Raw genomic sequence first — 18,211 nt, 5'->3', positions numbered from 1 at the left:
AATGAATGTTAGCTTTTCAGATCAGTGCTATTAAAATTGTGAGGCCTGTGGGCTTTCTCATACTGACATGGGCTCCCTCCTACTGACATGGGCTCCCCACCTCAGAATGGCATTTCACCTGTCAGCAACAGCACCAGCCCAGCAGGCAGAGACCACTGGTGAGCATTTAATGAGCTCTTCTTCCCCACCCCGTTCCCAAGCCAAAACACAGCACTTTCCATGGTGATGCTGGAGAGGTGGGTGCCAGCCTGCCTAGCCCCAAGGAGAATGAAACCAAATCCTGGCACTGCTGCAGTCTGAGAAGGAGGTCTCCAGAGCAGTTTCGTGTTTCATCCGGTATTGGCAGGGCTGGCAGAGGCAGTTTATTCATGTTTACTCAGGAAATAGCACAGATTGCAGTTCATGTTAAAAGAGACAAACTGACTTTGGAAAGCAGGGTATCGGCATTTACACAAAGGTCACTTCAGATATGACTTCTATGGTGAAAAAACAATGGGCTTGGATCTAAATTTTGGAGGAATTTGGTAGTTACAAAGTGGAGATAAGTGAAAATGGAAATGCAGACTGCGTAAAGGACTCAACAAAGGAGAAGGACTAATCCCTACAAGAACAGGCATGCTCTCCTCTTACAGCTGAGTTTCTTTTCCCCTTGCCTGCTTCCTACTGCATGCACCACGCGCCAAAGCAGCAGCAGGGCAGCGTGATCAACACAAGGAAGCTTATTAATTTTAGGGGTTAATTTCTCTTAGTAAGAGGGACTGCCTCAAAGGTGAGCAGCCATGTTTTAGGCTGTGTAGGGGAAACAGAAGCTCTACTTTCTGCTCACACAGACTATCTGGCTCCAAGTATGCAGTGGTGTTTTTGCTTTGAATTGTTCTGTTTGGGTGTTTTACTCCATTATGCCCTCTGGTTCAATCCAGCAGAGTATGCAGATGCCCCAAATTTAATGCTGGTAGAAATTTTGTCCCTTCTCCCCAAATCAAAAAAGGAAGTACTTAAAGGGAAATTAAATGCATGGTGCAAGCCATTGATAAGAGCTCTAGCTTCTTGACAGTTCTTCCTGCTATCTCTTAGAGCTGTCTAAACTGATAAGGAAAAAAAAAAAAAATCCATATACAGCAACTCAATGAACTTCCTGCCTATGTGGCTGCATTAGCAGCTCTGCCAAATGGAAGCTAACATTCTGGTTAAAAAAAGGCCTTCCAATTTTTGGATGCATAATCTGGAACTCCAGTCCTGTCTCTATACCAGGCTGAGGTTTTCAGAGCAGGCATGAGGTTCTGCTTTAAGAGCTCAGAGATCAAAAGGAAAGACCACATCAACAAAACCAAAATACACTGACAAATCACAGCACTGAGTAGCTAGGTAACATACACCCCGGTGGGACGAAAGCAGTTATCTTCCCCTTGAAAACTGCAGCAGTGTCCATTTCCATCGAGGTTATAATATTTCCTCCTATTAGCAGGATGGACACAAGCAGTTGCTGCCCTGACACGTGAGAAATGGTAATGTGATCTGCAGTCAGGTATGGCAGGTTACAGGAGAGACTACAGTCTGACTGCTTGCACGATTCAAGAATTGCCATGATTTCTTCCCAAGGCTCCCACCCTCAGGGAAGCCATATGTGGGACAGGACCCCTAGCTGGCTCTTGAAATCACTAATGATCCTGAATTTTTGCCATGTAGGACAGAAGTAGGATCTGCGGAGAGAGAACACCAACTCTGGCAATCTGCTGCTGTCTGACTTTCTCTGTGCCACATCACTGGTAGTTTAAGGAATGGGGGAAAGCAGGTGGCCAAATATTTCAGTCACCTCCCTGAGTGACAAGCCAGGAGCATGTAAGGACAGGTATAAATACAGAGTAAACAAGTGCATACAAACGGCGACACTGGAAAAATGCTTACTTCGGCATCAGCATCTTGTTTTTCTCATAGAAGAGGCGAAGATCCTGTGGACTGCTGGCCTGCAGAGGAAAAAGAAAACCAGTGCATGAAGCAGTTGACAGTGAAGGAAAGTGATTAGCATTTCTATTTCACAGTTACTCTGAAGAGCAGAGAAAAGCAGCACTTTTCAATTGCTGAACCAGCACAGACAATGAGAACCTGCAGCTTGCTTGAGACTGAAAAGCCAGCACTGTGCCAGAGTGAAAATACAGTATTTCAGCCCAGTGTCTTTTTGTCCCTGACCTGGTTCTGTCCTGCTCTCCCCTTCCAAGGGCTGAGCTTTGTTGCAGTGGGCTCTCATGCTCAGGTCCGAGCTGGCCTAATAGCCTCACCCAGGAGGCTAAATAACTGCAGACGTGAGGAGTCCCAAATGATGAACGGCAGATCCTGCTGAGAACATGGATTAGTGCTGCAGGGCATTTAGAAAAGGGGCAGGGGGCCTGTTGACAGGCAAGGGATCTGTGAAGAGACCAGGAACATGGGGAAACAGCAACGGAATTAGGATTTTCTACTTTAATTCCAGGAAGCCAGAAGGCCTCAAGCCACAGCTCCTATTTGGGCAATAATATACACAACTGCTAGGGATGTTGACAAGATCCCAAATTCTGAGAGATGGGATTTAAAAAAAAAAAGGGCTAGGCACAAGAAGAGGTTTACAGCTGAGGTTAAAAATAAAATCGCCAGTATAGAAGCACAAACACATAAAAATCTCCTAACGTCATTTCTCCATTTGCTTTTATGCAATGGATAATACAGGCCAGTAAATTAACCGTCGTGTCTCAAGCTTTTCTGCTTAGGCAAAGTCTCTTTATTAAAGGCAGAGCAGGCTGGCTGGCATGACACAGACATGAAGGCACATATAAACAGGGAAGGAAGATCAGAGAGATTCATCTGCAATCAATTATTGGTGCAGCAGAGTGTGTAGGAAAGTGTGAACGAGGAGGCAACAGGCAGCTTCTCCTGATGTTCAGGGCAGGCTCAAAAAACCCTTGAGCCTTCCACCTACTTCCCTTTCTAAATTAGAAGCATTTAAGGTCAATTAAGATGCTTAAAACTGCAAATCAGACAAGCCAATCTGCAGATGGCCATCAAAATACCACTAACACAGCATGGCTGGAAAAGCAGCCACATAAGGTGCCGTTTCAACATCACCTACTCCCTCTGGCTGAAGATGAAAATTAAGGATAACTGAGAACTCAGTACAAAACCTCAAGAGAAACCAAAGGAACAGTCTAAAAAGCTGCTAACATCAATAGACTTGTGTAGTACTGATGAGGACAGTATTTCTTGCATAGTCTTCACAACCCAAGCTTCACAAATCTACCAATTTGTGCCAATAGGAGCTACTGGATTCCTAAAAGACGGAAATAAGAAAGATTTCCTAGTTCTCCTTTCTGCAAGAACATATCCTTTGCTGTTCACAGACACAGCAGGGACCCAAGCAGGAGGTGCAAAAATACTTTCTTCGCAAACCATTAAAATGAACATTATTTAGCAAAGCACTTTGTTACATAGATGCCAAACTGCACCAGAATTTCCAATCACTGCCAGTTAATTTGAGTTGGTTCAGTAAAACTCCATTTTATACCTTTCCCCTTGCAGATCTTGCCCTATAATTAGATTCTTAGTATTTGGCAAACTATAACAAGGCCAGCATACACACTGCACCAAATGGCTTGGCCACAACGCTCTGCATGATGAAAAATATGCCTGACAGACATAACATACAAGGAGGAACAGAACTCCACTGCAGGGAAGCAAAGTGCTTGCTCACATCAGAGAGATACAAGCCTTGGCTGTTTGCTCTGTTCATTTCCTGTCACAACAACTCAATTGTTTCACAAATACAATGAAGCTCTGATCTATTTCAAACATTGTTCTGTCAGAAATTTTCCTGGCAATAAAGACAGAGTATATTAAAAGCAGCACACATGCACAGCCCAGTTCATTAGAGAGGGTTTCTAAGCACTGGCTTGGATAGAAACAAAATCCTCAGTAAAGTTCCCCTCTTCTTTGTACAAATTAAAGATATCCCTGTAGGGATGTTGTTTCTCCATATTCTGCTGTCTCAGTACAATTCCCACTTGTTCTGCAAGGACCATATCCAGGGTGTCAGGCTCCTACCCACCCAGACAATGTTTTCTCACTAAGGCTGTCCCCAAGAGCCCAAAATTCAAGGCTGGTCTCTGATATAGGTAGCTGCCTGCTGGGGAATAGAGTCATTTTAGTGAGTGCCCAGCACAGACAACTATGGATCACCATTGATTTGGTAAAACCAACTGCATCTTCACGTAACTTCATTATAAATCAACTGAGTGACACAGTTCTGTTCCTAGCAGCAGGGTCCCAGGCTTGCAGTAACATGCCCACTGCTCTCCTGCTGTTAGCATCCACTTCATAAAGCACTGGTACCTTCATCCACTTTGCTCACCTCTTCTTTCAATAATAGTGCTTCTCTGAGAATCATGGAAAAAACTGCTTCTCTGAGAATCATGGAAAAAACTGCAGAAATGTTTGTAAGACACTAAAAATACCATTTGAATTCCTTCTTCGAGGAAGCTAAGGACTTAATTTGAAATGTACCTTCCAGGCAGATACACCCTACCCAACACCAGAAAAAGCACATTTTAGGCAGGTAACAACTAGGCCATTCAAGGTACACAGAGCCAGCAACCTCTAAGACAGCATCCATCTGTCAGAAAAGAGGGATGCAGAATGGACAGCTCAGTTTTCCCCAAGAACGGGAGACACCACACCGGCATACCAATTCATGCCCTTGTTCCCCCTCTCATGTTACTATGGAGCAGCTGCATTAGTGTAACTGGCTCTGGTTTTGTCTGTCCTTTCTATATATAAAGACAATTGGACAAATTCAATCCTGCCACTCTGTTACTCTGTCCTGAGCAGCAGTGGAAATATGTTGAGCCAACAAAGGCATTCAGCATAACCCTGCCAAATCCCATTCGGTGCTGGCTGCCTGCAAATGAATTGCACACGAAAAGCACGCAGGGTGGTGTTTCCAAAAGCACTCAGCACTGGATTTGTTGTGCTTGGGCAAAGGCTGGATACAAGAGCCCAGTGCTCAGTCAGAAGAGGGACAGAAACATTCACACCCTCCGTGAACAGCACTGTCTAGTCAACACTTCATAGCAGGTATATGGTATCTGCTCTGTTTTTTGAATCCTTTACTTCGGGATTCCTGCGGATTTGGAGCTGCAGAGAAGGGATTCAGATATCTTAGGAAAAAAAAGAAATAAGTAATGGTGTTTCTAGCTCAGTAGTTCTAGGGAGAAGCTTGAAAACCTGCTGCAAATACCTTCTGCTTGTACAGTCTTAACAGTTGATATTTTAAGACTACCACAACTAAGTGGCTGGCATTTGGGGGAACCTGAAAGTACAAGGGCCAGAAAAAAAAACCAAACAAAAAAAACCCTAAACCTTTTTCTTTAGCTGTCCATGGATTTTCTTCTCTCTAATCCCAACAGAGCAGGAACAGACCCACAAACACTGGTCCAAAAGCCAATGGCTCACTGACTACAGCAACAAGTCAATCACTGCACACCATCTCAGCAGAATAATCTACCACTGCCAGGAATATCTGCCCCCATTGACACAGGACAGTCCAGAGGAACAGCTTTGGGAACAGAAGAGCAGCCTGCCTAACAAATAAACCAAGAGTTCAAATTCTGGGTGTAAAATCCTCCCTTCTCTTGTCTTCCTCAAGGCCCATTTCACAACATAGCAGTTGTTTTAAGTGATACATAATCCTAGTACTTATGCAGGCAGAATTAACCCAGAAATTAAGCAGTTGGTACACCAGGCTTAGAAATTAATTTTTCACCTAGCTGGGATGAGAACATATGCAGGCAGGTTAACTTTTTCAGAGCAGGCAGCAAAACTTGGATTACCACTCTTCTGACTTCCCTGCTCCCCAGCTCACTCTCCCACAGACACAGTGCACCGCATCTGTAAAGCGGCTAGAAGACTCATGCAAAGGCTCAGACAGCAGACAACTAGGTTTCATGGTCCTTAGCAGGCCACTGCCAGAGACAACTCTGACACAAAGTGCACGTGCTTGGCAGCGTGTCCGCTTACCAAGAGCTGACCAGTTTTGAAAGGGGTCACACAACAGGAACCACCAGGAGCATCAGTGTGATTCTCCCCACCACCACACCCCAAAAAAAAAAAATATTGAGGTCATTTAACTCTAATCACATTTAAAACACCATCTGACAAGGACTAGATTTGTTTTGGAAGATATTTTAGACCTTGTGTAAATCTTTTTCTTCTCTGCTTCCAGTTTTGCTTCTGGTTGTCACTTGTCTACACAGCCTACGTCACCTCATGGTGGGCACTGGGTCCCAATCTTTTCAGCTCAGGTGAGGACAAGAGAAAACCACTAGACTCTGAAGGCACTCCTCAGTACCGGTCAGCAAGACCAGGAAACACACTGTCCAAAGTCCTATCCTCAGTGACAGAAATGAAGAGACGCAAGCGCAGACCACTTAAGCAAGGCAAATTAACAATTCCACATTAATACAGTCCTCAGCAAATCTGTTTATAGGGATTATGAATCCCATTAATCTCATCCCTATGGCAGTCTCACTGTTTTGTTTATGGGCATGTTTAATACAAAAAGCTCCTTAACACAGCTTCACCAGCCATCCTACCAACTGTTCACATCTAGGCATCAGCAGCTTCTTTCTTGTCTGCGTGCAGTGAGGCAGGGAAGGGACAGGAATGGCTCTGGGAAGTTGCCTTGGGTGACCCAGCTATAGTTAATTTTAACTTTGAGACAGCTAGAAATCACATTCACGCACATACATACATCTCTGTCTTGATTTACAAGCACTTTCTGGATTGACAGCTACCTCAGCCTTTTCACACATTTGATCTTTTCTCTATCTAGCCCAGCCCCCGAGAAGCCCTATTTTATTTTTAGACAGCTCTTTCCTCCTCACTGCAGATAACAATGGAATCCCTTTGTTTTGCATCCTCATGAAGGTGCCTAACTGGCTCATGCAGCAAACAGCTATAGTGCTCAAATGCAGCATGTTTCATACGACCAACCATGCTACAGATTCCCAAGGGAATCTCAGCTAGACAGAGGTGACGGGCTGTCCTTGCCAGCCTGTGAGGGAAGGCACAGTGAGGATTTAGCCTGAAGAGGTTAACATCAGAAATCCAGTTCCTGGCTGCCCTGTACAACTGGGTCTGCTGGTGGCACTATGTGGAATCAGCCTGTTATCTCCCCACGCATCTGTAGATGTCCCTCCCAAAAGCACTCATTCCTATTCATGGTCTCCCCATCACCTCTGTTCACTTGCCCTCTCTCCTCCCAAAAGCCTTGTAAACAATAGCTTCTTGCCTGCTCAGTGACCATCAGCAAATTCTTACAACACAGTCATGCCAACAATGAAATAAAACCAGTTAACCTTTAACTAGCTTTCCAACATCTGCCCTAGACAGGCTTCTTTCACCTGAAACTCGCAGCTAGGAGAAGGCAATTTGTGACACACATGGTCAAAACAAATAGATGGTGCAGAGAACCATCTGGGCTGAGCTCTTCTCTCTCCCTGATCAAACAAATCCACAGCTGCTACTGCAGTAACAAATGGGGCCTGGCACTTTGCTTCAAAATACAAACCCCAAAAGAGGAAAGGGCGTGGAGAAAAATTAAAAATAGAGAAACAAATGATCCCCATCCCCAGTCCAACAAGTGTTAGATGTATAGGGGAAAGAGAAGTTATCCAGTCAGGCAGGCACAAAGCAATGATCAGGACCTGCTGGGCAGGGACCAAAATGTCCCCTTAATGCCCACCATAAGGCAGGGTACTGCCAAGCCTCAACCAGACGGACACAGGCATACAGGACTCACCTGTGTGTGAGCCTGAGGACACACGTATAGGCAGAGAGCTGATGGTTTTCTGACCACCTGCCCTTTCAAGACCTTGGCTGGAGAGCTGAATAAAGCTGACTAGTATTCAATTTTATTTCCTGTAAAAACTCTTCTCTACAAGAACAAATGTTTTCAGAAGAACATTTCTGTGACATGCTTCAATGACCAATCATAAAAGCCACCTAATTCTTTTCAAAGAAATCAGATGCCCCACGGTTGTGAGCTATTAAGCAAAGAACACCTATGATAAAGTCACCACGTTAAATAACTAAATCATTTGAATGAGCACAGTATCAAGGTGCCTTTAGAGACTAAAAGGCACCAAGTTACAAGACTGAACGAGTGCAAGGCTCTCCTATAAATGCAGAGTCAAAGCTTGCTTTCTCCACCCCCACGTTCTTTTCTTAATGTACAAATATTTATTTTCTTTTATCCTAACAGTCATTTTCTCCTCTCAAAGACACCAATGCTGACAACAAGTGGATGCAGCCAGTAAACAGGAGCCATTCAGGAGTTTCGGTGTACTTTGTAGGGGTGTTTATAAAAAAAGAAACATGCAAAGAAAATGAAGTCTTGCTCTAAATGCAGAGCAAGCTGGTAGACAGAATATAAAGCACTGGAAAGGAAGATTTTTACAGCAGCAGGGAAAAAATTACCCTGAAGGAGAAAGGTGTTCTTGGCTCTAGACAAAACCAAAACATACCATTAGTTTACTTCTCTATTTGCCCACTCTTTCCTGCAACAGATTCAGAATTCACTTTATCCTTCCTGATGATGTAACTGCATAAACATTCAAGGTCTTGTGTGAACTTCTAAAGAGCTGTGGAACTACAGCTCAGGAAGTCCTGCACTTCATAAAATTTGTCTTATTACATGAGCATAGGTTTCCCCCCCCCGACCCCGCTGACACTTTTTTGTTTGGTTTGTTTGGGAGGTTCTTCGTTATTTGTTTTTGTGTTTGCTTTTGGGTTTTTTTGTCAGGGACTCAGGATAAAGAGATGTCAGGACATGAGAAAAAGAGGGCCACAGTTCACATTTGCCCTAACCAATCTGAGAAGCTGAAGAGTTGGCATCAACTGACACATCAGCATGTAAATTTGAGGTTTGGTCTTTTCCCATGGATTAGAGACAAGCTGTACAGAGCTTACACATTAGAGAAGCAAAAAAGTATCAGCAACTCAAGCATCTCTGCTATGCTGTAAGACAGCAAGGAAAAAAACCTGACAAGTACAGTACTTTAAAATAGTGGTTGCAAGGGAGAGTTCGCAGATTTCATTCAGCTCAGAAGCAAAGTAATATGCTGTGTGGCACACTAATGATTGGGAACAAGAAAAATGCACTGAGTCTAGATGAACTCGAGCTATATATAAGATTACAAATACATGAAGTAATCCTGAAGCAGCCTGCATAAGGCTGTGATGAATTCTCCATCATTCAGAAATTTAAAAAAAATCAGAGAATGTCTTTCATAAAAGATATGCTCTAGCTCATCCAGAAGTTATGGCATAAATTACAGGGTGGAGTTTTACTGGACTGTGTTGTATTTGGAGGGGTTTGGACTTGATGAACATAAACATTTCAGGCTGGAAGGGATTGCTGTGAGATGACAGATAAGATCCTTTTGATAAGATCCTACTCAACTGCTCTAAAATCAAAGTCAATTTAGCTGCAATACACCAGTTACCACCAAATCATGCCAAACATTAACTTGTAATTACAATCTTCCTTATTGTCCTTCCATACTGAACAGAATTATAATTATAAATTATACACCGAGTACAGCTGTAAATAGAAACTGATTTTTTAAGTGTGGGCCTGGAAAAACAAAACCACTGCTTTAACTGACTCATGATAATTTTCTGAAGAGATGACCCTTCCTAAGGATTTATAACCACGAAATACATTTCACTGAGATAGAGCCCAGAGAAGGAGAGTCACACTCTAGTAACACATTCAGCATTACAACATATAAAGCACCACATTGTCAAGGTGTGGGACAGCCAGACCTCCATAAGGCTGGATCTATGGGAGTTAATATTCTACATGACAGAAGGCTTAGAGTAAGCGGATTAAAAGGAAAAAAAAAGAAAAAAGCAAGAGGGTGTCAGAAACATTAGATCTAAGCAACTCACCTGAAAAGGAGCCTTTCCTGTCAAGCACTGATAAATGATGGTTCCTATGCTCCAGAGGTCAGCTTTGGCATCGTAGTGTTGAGACATAATGACTTCCGGTGCCTTTTTGGGGAGAAAACAGAAATCTCTTATAAAAAAAAATGTAGCTTTTTTTTTTTTTGGCAGCTGCAAGAAAGAAACAGAAGTCACTATTATGCTTTAAAAACCCCTGAGGTAGATTCCCCAATAACCATGAAAGATTTGCTGCCAAGACAACTGTAACACTACCTTGAAAGGGCCAATTCCCTATCCAAGTGGGGGAAGCAGAGACTTTCGCTCAGTCAGACAAAAAATACCAGATGCTGGTTCGCTACTTTGGGCAAACTCAGTACTCTCCCTTCGCAGAGTACCATTTTCTGCTGAATCCACCTGTGCTCAGAAGAAGCCTCACTGAAATTGCACAGACAGATCTTCTAAACCAAAGCAAGTAACAGGTAAATGATCAAGAAAAGCAAAGGCTCACACCACACAGGTAAGCTTCAGCCTCCATCCTGATCTGCATGGCTCATTTTGCCTAAGATGGCAGCATATTAATTATGCTCCAGAGCCTGCTGCCAAGGTCACAGTTTGGGTTCAAAGGCAGATCTGTCCATTTCAGTCCAACAGCTTGAGTCCTGCTGTGCTTCAGACTCTGGTTTCTAATCTCACACCATGCCCTCGGTTGCTCCCTCCAAGGCTTGTTCCAAAAGCTGGAGATGGTGCAAGTCCACAAAGCCCTGCGGCTCAGGAGGCAGCATGCCTTCGGAGTGGCAGCAGAAGAGGGACAGAAGGGCAGGCTTGCTAATCCCACGTGTTTGTAACAACAGATTTCATCGCGGTGCTGCCAGCATGGAACAGGATCAATTTTCTAGCTCTGTTAGAAGTAAAGGCCATGTGTAACAAAAAAAAATGGCAGCAAACAAGTTGTGGACAGGAGCTCGGTCTGTCCCTAAGGGAAGCAGGCATGACACCAAACAAAGCCAAGGAAGCAGGACAAGAACTGCACAAGAAGGTCTGAAGTCTCACATGGCATGGATCATACCAGGGTTCAGACAGAAAGCTCATTCTTTCTTTTTTAGAAAATACCTTTCTTTTTTAAAAGAGCAAAATTAAAAGAGCAGCAATGGGCTACAAGCTAAAGCAGGGAATAAGGGCCTGCCTTGCCAGCAGATGTTCCCAGGGCTACCACACAAGATCCACAATAGCAGCAGGGACAGACTTCAAACACCTCCTGAATCCCAACTGAACCTTCCATCCCCATCTTCCTTCAAATCCATCAGTAAACAGAGAACAATACAAAACATTCCGAGATTCCTTGTAATGTCCACAGTTGCTTAAAATAAAAAAGGTAAAGTAGAAAAAGGTCATCACTGGCTTCCTCCAGCCCTATCAAAAAATAAGCTAGGTGTTTTCATTTACTTTCACAAGAGACTCTGAAAGAAAAAGTATCACTAAAAATAGACAATTCAGGAAACTCTCACAGGAGAAAAAAGTTACATCATCTTCACATATAGCATACTTCAAATAAACATCAGGCTTCAAAAAAAGGGAGAGGGAGGAAGTCTGTTTTGCTTAAGTTAGTACTGTGGAACAGACTACCAAGCACACTACCCCTGTGCAGTGCAGCACAGTCCAGCCTAACTCTGCCCAAAGAGTATAGACAAAAAAACCCACCAAAACAAAAAACCCAAACAACTTAGAGTGGATTAGACCATGTTCAAAATCAGGTGCCCCCTGCCCCCAGGGCACTTCTAAAAAATTCAACCTAAATTGATCCACATCATCTTTTTACTTTGAGCTCAGCCAGCCACATGTCCAGGAACTATTACATGGCTGGCTTTGGCATTTCTATTTCTGGCCTGGTTTTGTCATTTTTAATTTCACTGACTTGATTCAACACTGAGATCTTGACTGCTACCATGAGTACAAAGGAGAGATCACCTCCTCACATCCTGGTCCCAGAGTGGAAAGTACAAAGGGAGTGAAAGGGATCAGACACATCTGTTCCACAAGCTAAGAAGTCATCCTGGAAGCAGCTGGTTTGGTGAAAGAATTAGTGGGGGTGAGGAGGGTTAGGACTGGGAATGCACAAAACAAATTGCAAATAGAAGCAGGTGAGCTCCATTTACACCCATCTGCTGAGTTGTACAGCAAAGCATACTTAGGAGTGAGTTAACCAGAATGGCAAAATCTCTGCCTGTATAAGTCCATAGATCTGAAGGGATTTTGCAAGACCAAAAAGAGCTAAAAACAGTTGCAGATTTTACAAAACTGCTGTTAAACAGGGACTTTGCTCCTGATGCTGTGGCCTTAGCAAAAATGACTGCAAAGCCCAAGGTGACTGCAGGCTTGTGGCACCGCTGTCTCATAAAGGGCCTGCTGAAGCAGTGATTTACTGAGGTTCCTCTCCAAGGAAGCAACACTTCAAATATAGCCAGATGTGTGAAATATCACCCCAGCCCTCACTCTCTTTTGTTGTTGCTTTGCTCACAGCAGAGGAAATACATTTCATTTCCCAATGCCTTCAGTGGAGAGGCCCTGGTCCCCTCTGGAAGATGCAGTTTCTGAGAGCAGACAGCAATCAATACTCCATTTTGTTCAGTTTTATTTATCCACAGCTCACCTGAAAGTTGAGCACCTGTTGTCCAACATTACCAGCAGTTAGAACTTTATGAAGTCTCCCTGTGTAATAGCTGGTTTCTGACAAGTAAATAAAATTTCACCTCTGGGGGAAAGACTAGAAAGAAACCAAAGCCTTGCTTCTGGGGTACAAAGCACAGACAATACAGGAAAAACCTGTAGGCAAAACACACTTACCATGTACATTGGTGAACCACACAATGTAGCTGCCATCATATTATTCTGCAGGTATCGGGCAAACCCAAAGTCAGCTACAAAGAGAAACAGAGGTAGGTCAGGATCAGACACCAGTTCTAGAGACCCTACACATTCTCCACCTCCCTTTCACTTCCCATGAATCTTTGCAGTAAGTGAAGTACCCCACCTTAACAAGACTTTGATAGCTCTCTTCTTGAGCAACAACATCCTTGTGCTAGTTATTAATGCACACTACAGACACTAGAAAGGACAGACCAAGCCACAAAAAAAAGTATTCAGAAGAACAAACTCCCATTCATTTTTCAGAGATCAACAGTCACTTCTTCCTGTACCTATTTGCCTGCACTCTGAAATGTCAGCTGCTCAAAGCTGGTAAAGCTCTCTTGACTTCAGTGAGAGCATGCCAGTTTATACTAGCTAGTTCATCTGCTGCTATCTCAGCTTTTCATTTGGGGAACTAAAAGTTCCCTTCCATTGAAAAGGCTGCATGTAACAGACATCCAAGAGAAACCACCACTCGCCACCACCCACATTTCTAGATCAGCCCTACTGAAAACAGTCTTGCTCTGTTCCTTTAGAAGAGTTTCAACAGTGCTAACTCCAGCACGAGGACAGAAAGCTGAGCCATAGTTCACCTGGTGGCTAGAAAAGCCAGGACAAGGAATACCAAGATGAATTACTTCTGCAGGTTACTCAGCATCTGATCGTACGATACTTAGAGGTTCTCTCAAGGTTACCAGATATTTCAAGCTAGGAGATTGACACAGCTGTTTACACTGTCATCTGTCACTAATGAATTGGTACAGCAAGCTATTCCCTAGACCATGTACTCTCAGGGAAGCGGGAGCAAGGGGTTGAAGCGTACATCACACCCAAGAGCAGCTGTGCCCACAGCCCTCCTGCCTGCATTTGGAGCTCCCACACACTTCCACCTTCCAGATAACTCTTTACTTCACACACACACAAAAAAATCAACCAAACAACCAACCACCCATGCTTCAGCCAAACAGGCAGCAACATTTCAAACTTTTCCACTGGACCTCATTTCTCAGCTGAATGAAGGCATTAACACTTTCTCCACAGCACAGAGTTCAGGTGAGGAACAGTTTTATCTAATTGGTGTCAGCTTCAGCTCATGAACTGTAACACAACCAGAAGTCCACATGTTGAGGGTAATATCATCCAGCACTCATTTCTGAGGGACCACAGGGGATACGTGTGCTCTGTAACTGGATTTCTGGAGCATGTTCCAACTACTAGTCCATCTGTGCCACTCGCCTAATGTGCAAAAAGCTAATTTCTTCAAGATACAGCTGAGAAGCCTGCCTCTAATTCGGACTGTGGAAATGTCTGCTTTTAGGTGTGCCTGACTCCCATTGTGCTCTCTGAGGCCAGCCAAGAGAGCAGCTAGTTTCAGGCCTGAAGACACCAACATCTACCTCAATACTATTAAAAGCTGAAAACAAAAGTCACAATGCCTGCTCATTTCTTGGTAAGCCTGGAAATTAGAAGCCAATTAGGGCAGGCTGGTATTTGATTTTACCGAGGGAGGCACTGTTCAGCTGGAAGTGGAGCAAGGCCTGCCCAATTCTTTTGTGTTAGTCTGTGTCCTGGCAGAGCAGAAAGCTCTTGCTCCTACTGTTTGGAGTCAACTGAAGGATATGTCTAGTAGAGGAACTAAGCAAGGAAGATGAAAAATGTCAGGGCTTTTTAAGAAGTACAGCAATTCTTTCCTTCTCCTAGACAGTTCCCCGAAGAAAGATTGAGGCTTGCCACTTGTCTGTCACCAAACTCTCCTGAGAGCGCTTAGGGTGACATTTGTAATGAGGTCTTACCGATCTTTATGCGAATGTTGTTGGGATTTGATTTCCTGCCTCCAGCATAGGAAAGGAGGATATTCTGCGGTTTCAGGTCCCGATGGATGATGCCTTTGCTGTGCAGCATTTTCATGGCACCTGCTATCTGCTGGAGAAAGAGCCTGATGGTGTCTTCACTAAGTGTCCGCATAGCTAGGAAGAAGGAAAAAAACAATAACCACAGATGAAAAAAATTACAGTGCCAGTTCTCTGAAGAGCCTAGAGGGCAGATTCTCCACAGCAATTAGCCATAATTTGTCATTTTTATTTTTATGTATGGTGTTTTTTCTCCACACACCATTTCTGAATGATTCCTATAGGCAACAAGGAAGAGTGTTTGCATTCCCAGCTTATTCTGTAGTCAGGGCTGTTTTCAGCCCCGAGTCTCTTATGGTGAATTCAGGCCAGTGGCAGGTGCTGAATTTGGGTCATCAACTGGATCCAAAAGCGACATTTGGTGAGGTTTAGGGCTTCCCTTAGCAAGAGCTGCCAGCCAGATCTAGGCAAGCATTAGGCAGGGCCTGTGGCCCGAGGAGTGGGAAGGTCACTAGCTTTGAGCTATGGTCGGTAGTGGTTGGACACCTAAGGTCAGAGCTTTATCACAAAGAATGCCTGAAGGTGAAGCTAAGAGGAAAGGCAGTTAGGATTAGGATTTATGCCTGCAAGAATCATTAAGGCTCATGCTGGGCCTGGAAAGGGTTGATAGGTTAAATTCAGACAGTCTGTTAGGGTACCTGGCCAGCAGGGATCTGTAACTTTGGGGTATGAGTCCAAGTCTAGGCCTAACCCTTGTGCATCATCACCTTCTAGACCAAACCATAACTCTAATCTCAAACCCAGGATTAAAGGGAACCACAGTCCAATACCTAATAACATACCCCTACCAAATGGACCCTACAAACTGCCACCTAACACCCTCCATCTTGCACCCATAGATGCAGCAAAAATGTCTCAGAATGCTTTCATAAGCAAATTAAAAAAAAACAACATTAGTAATCAAAGTCTGCAAATATGGAAGCTCTGAATTGCACTCTCCTGAGATATGGGCTTCCCAAGAACTGTGGCGTGAAAATAAACATTGAGGGGATTAAAATAAATTTTCAGCTGGCTCTTCTAATCAGAACAACAAGACATTAGCTCTCGTTGTTTTAAGAGCTATACGTATGAAACTCTTGCCAAAGCTGGGACCGGCCTGCTGAACAAACCCCAGGATCAACAGTGCTACCAGCCTGCCTCCTTGTCAGTCACTGAGCAAGTGAGGCTTAAAGCAAGCACCATTTCACTTGAATAAAATAATTTCTTTTGTAAAAGGTCCCTGTAAATTACTTGGGACTTCATTAGTGTTTTTCCAGCCGTTCTCTAGTAAGACATTAAAACAAGCTGGCAGGAGCTTCAAACTGCTACTCTACCTAGTCAGCTAGAAGGGAGGAATTCTTATGAAAACACAGATGAGGTTGCACACAGCTTTAACACAACACAGGAAATTAAAAATCTAACTTTTAAAATACATGCATGGGAAACAGCAAGGGACACAGATAAGTTAAACAGCACTTAGAATAGAAAATAAACTCCCACCACTCCCAAACCTCAATGTTCTAGAAGGAGGCACAAGCAGAGCTAAAATGTCACCACAGCTATCAGCTGGTCCTAGACTCATACATGTGAGACCAGTGCACATGTATATAGAGTTTCTCTCCCCTCACTGGGCCTTTTTCCTCATGAACTGGCACTCAGCTGGAATTCAAGAGGCTCCTCTGCAAGAAGAGGAGATTCTGTGAAGGGATTTTAAGGACATTAAGAGGTAGCTCAGATGCAAGTCTTCCAAACCCACTTGCATCTTCTGAAAAAAAAAAAAAAGCACTGCCTCATCTTTAACAAAGCTTTCCCTGACCTCCTTCTGAAATATATCAGCATACTCAGTCCTGTACCATTTTCTGTCTATTAAAGGTCCAGCATCTTAGCTGTGCTCAATCTTCTCTCCTACAAAAGGTCCCTGCAACATTTCTGCGATTCCTATTCAAGGAAATCTATTCAGGAATGGTTAAAACATCATCTTTAAACAAAACAGCAAGAATTCCAAAGTTTTTTGCCCAATTCAGCTCAGGCCCAGGAAAGGACAGGCTGTCTCATCATCCCCCAAACATGAAGCAAGACTTGAAACTTGGCAGTTCTTAACATTATTAAGCTAGCAGGCAATTACAAAATCCTGGCTAAATATACTCTGCCTCTAGCAGAGAAACTGTGTTGTCAAGAGCCTTGTTCTGACCTGCAGTCTCAACAGCATGCCACATCTTCAAGGCGTTACCCTCTCCTTTATATAATTTGGTGGCTATAAGGTTAACACAGCACTAGCCACCATCCCTCAGCAAACCAGCTAAGCCTCCCTAACGTGGATTCTAACTCTTCATACTGAAAACAACAACATTGCCACAAAGATCAGAAAAATCCATTCACCCAAAGAAAATATGTCCTCAGCTACTAATTTCTGCAGAATTTAAGCTCTTCCACTTTACAGAAGTCTGTACAAAGCTCTCATCCCTGCAAAGGTACTGTTTTCCTGACACACGCAGAATCTAAGCTGGTGTCTTCAGCCTGCAGACAGATTCCCCCAGCGCAACTGCTGTGGCATAGTGCAGCTACCATGTTGCAGCACAGCAAAATTAGACAGAGGTCTGTTGGATCTGCTGGCAGCATTAAATCTCACAAATCCAGGTAGTGCAGCAAGGCAGGACTGTGAAATTGAGATGCTGCCCTCAGTAACAAGAGAAGGGTCAGTCAGTTACTTGGGGAGTGTAGGGGCATACCCTTTTACCTCCCTCCATTAACAAACAGGCTATAACACAGAAAAACAGAAGTCCTTATCTCTCATACTCAGTCCATCAGTCTACTGCGTGACAGCAGCAATCTCCAGCTGAAGGACAGAGACATAAATACAACTGACACCTTCAGTGACTTCAGGATATTGGTCTGCAAAAGATATTCTAGATCAGCTACCATTGGCAGAGGGAGGGAAAAGATACAGAAGACTCATTCAATTTAGGTGCCACAAAAAAAAAAAAAAAAAAACCAAACCAAAAACCACACAACCAAAAAAGGTGTGAGGAACAAAACATCTCCCTGTCTTTGCTACATCCCAAATAGGGAACTTTCACTTCTGTCCATGTAAAAAGGGGATATTCTCATCTTCACCAGAAAACTGCTGGCAAAACACTAAGCCCGCACTGAAGTCTGGGCATCCCTGTTGATGTCTGTGGTGAGCAACACATTCTTGCCGAGAATGCTGTTTCACAAGCCTTGCTTTGCCATTACTGAGAAGTAATAATATCCCTGTGTTTATTTTCATGGGCTCCACTTCAGTGACGAGGCACTCGGCTTACTGCCTTGGGAACAGCAGCTACACAGGTCAGTAGATCAGAGCAAATATTTACTGTGGGTCAGTGTGGGGCCCGCATACTTTGTAGCTCTTGAGGCGTAGGAAAAGGATGAAACCACCTAAAAAGTGCCCTGGTCAGCCTGTGCCGAGA

The 18,211-nt window shown here is 43.7% G+C and overlaps 1 protein-coding gene across 9 annotated transcripts in view; it reads right to left on the bottom strand.

Annotated features, from left to right (window-relative positions):
- Positions 1–18,211, bottom strand: part of ULK1 (unc-51 like autophagy activating kinase 1) — an 84,062-nt gene that overhangs the window by 44,195 nt on the left and 21,656 nt on the right. For all 9 annotated transcript variants that reach the window (XM_052798103.1, XM_052798108.1, XM_052798104.1 and 6 more), the window contains 4 exons: positions 14,667–14,840; positions 12,811–12,884; positions 9,976–10,077; positions 1,906–1,964 (listed from right to left, as the gene is read on the bottom strand). In XM_052798103.1, the coding sequence (XP_052654063.1) occupies positions 1,906–1,964; positions 9,976–10,077; positions 12,811–12,884; positions 14,667–14,840 (409 nt within the window). The remainder of the gene's footprint in view (positions 1–1,905; positions 1,965–9,975; positions 10,078–12,810; positions 12,885–14,666; positions 14,841–18,211) is intronic.

The sequence above is a fragment of the Harpia harpyja genome, chromosome 9, assembly GCF_026419915.1.
Source record: "Harpia harpyja isolate bHarHar1 chromosome 9, bHarHar1 primary haplotype, whole genome shotgun sequence".
In the NCBI taxonomy this organism is placed as follows: Eukaryota; Metazoa; Chordata; class Aves; order Accipitriformes; family Accipitridae; genus Harpia; species Harpia harpyja.
This window is presented reverse-complemented; position numbering and strand designations above follow the sequence as displayed.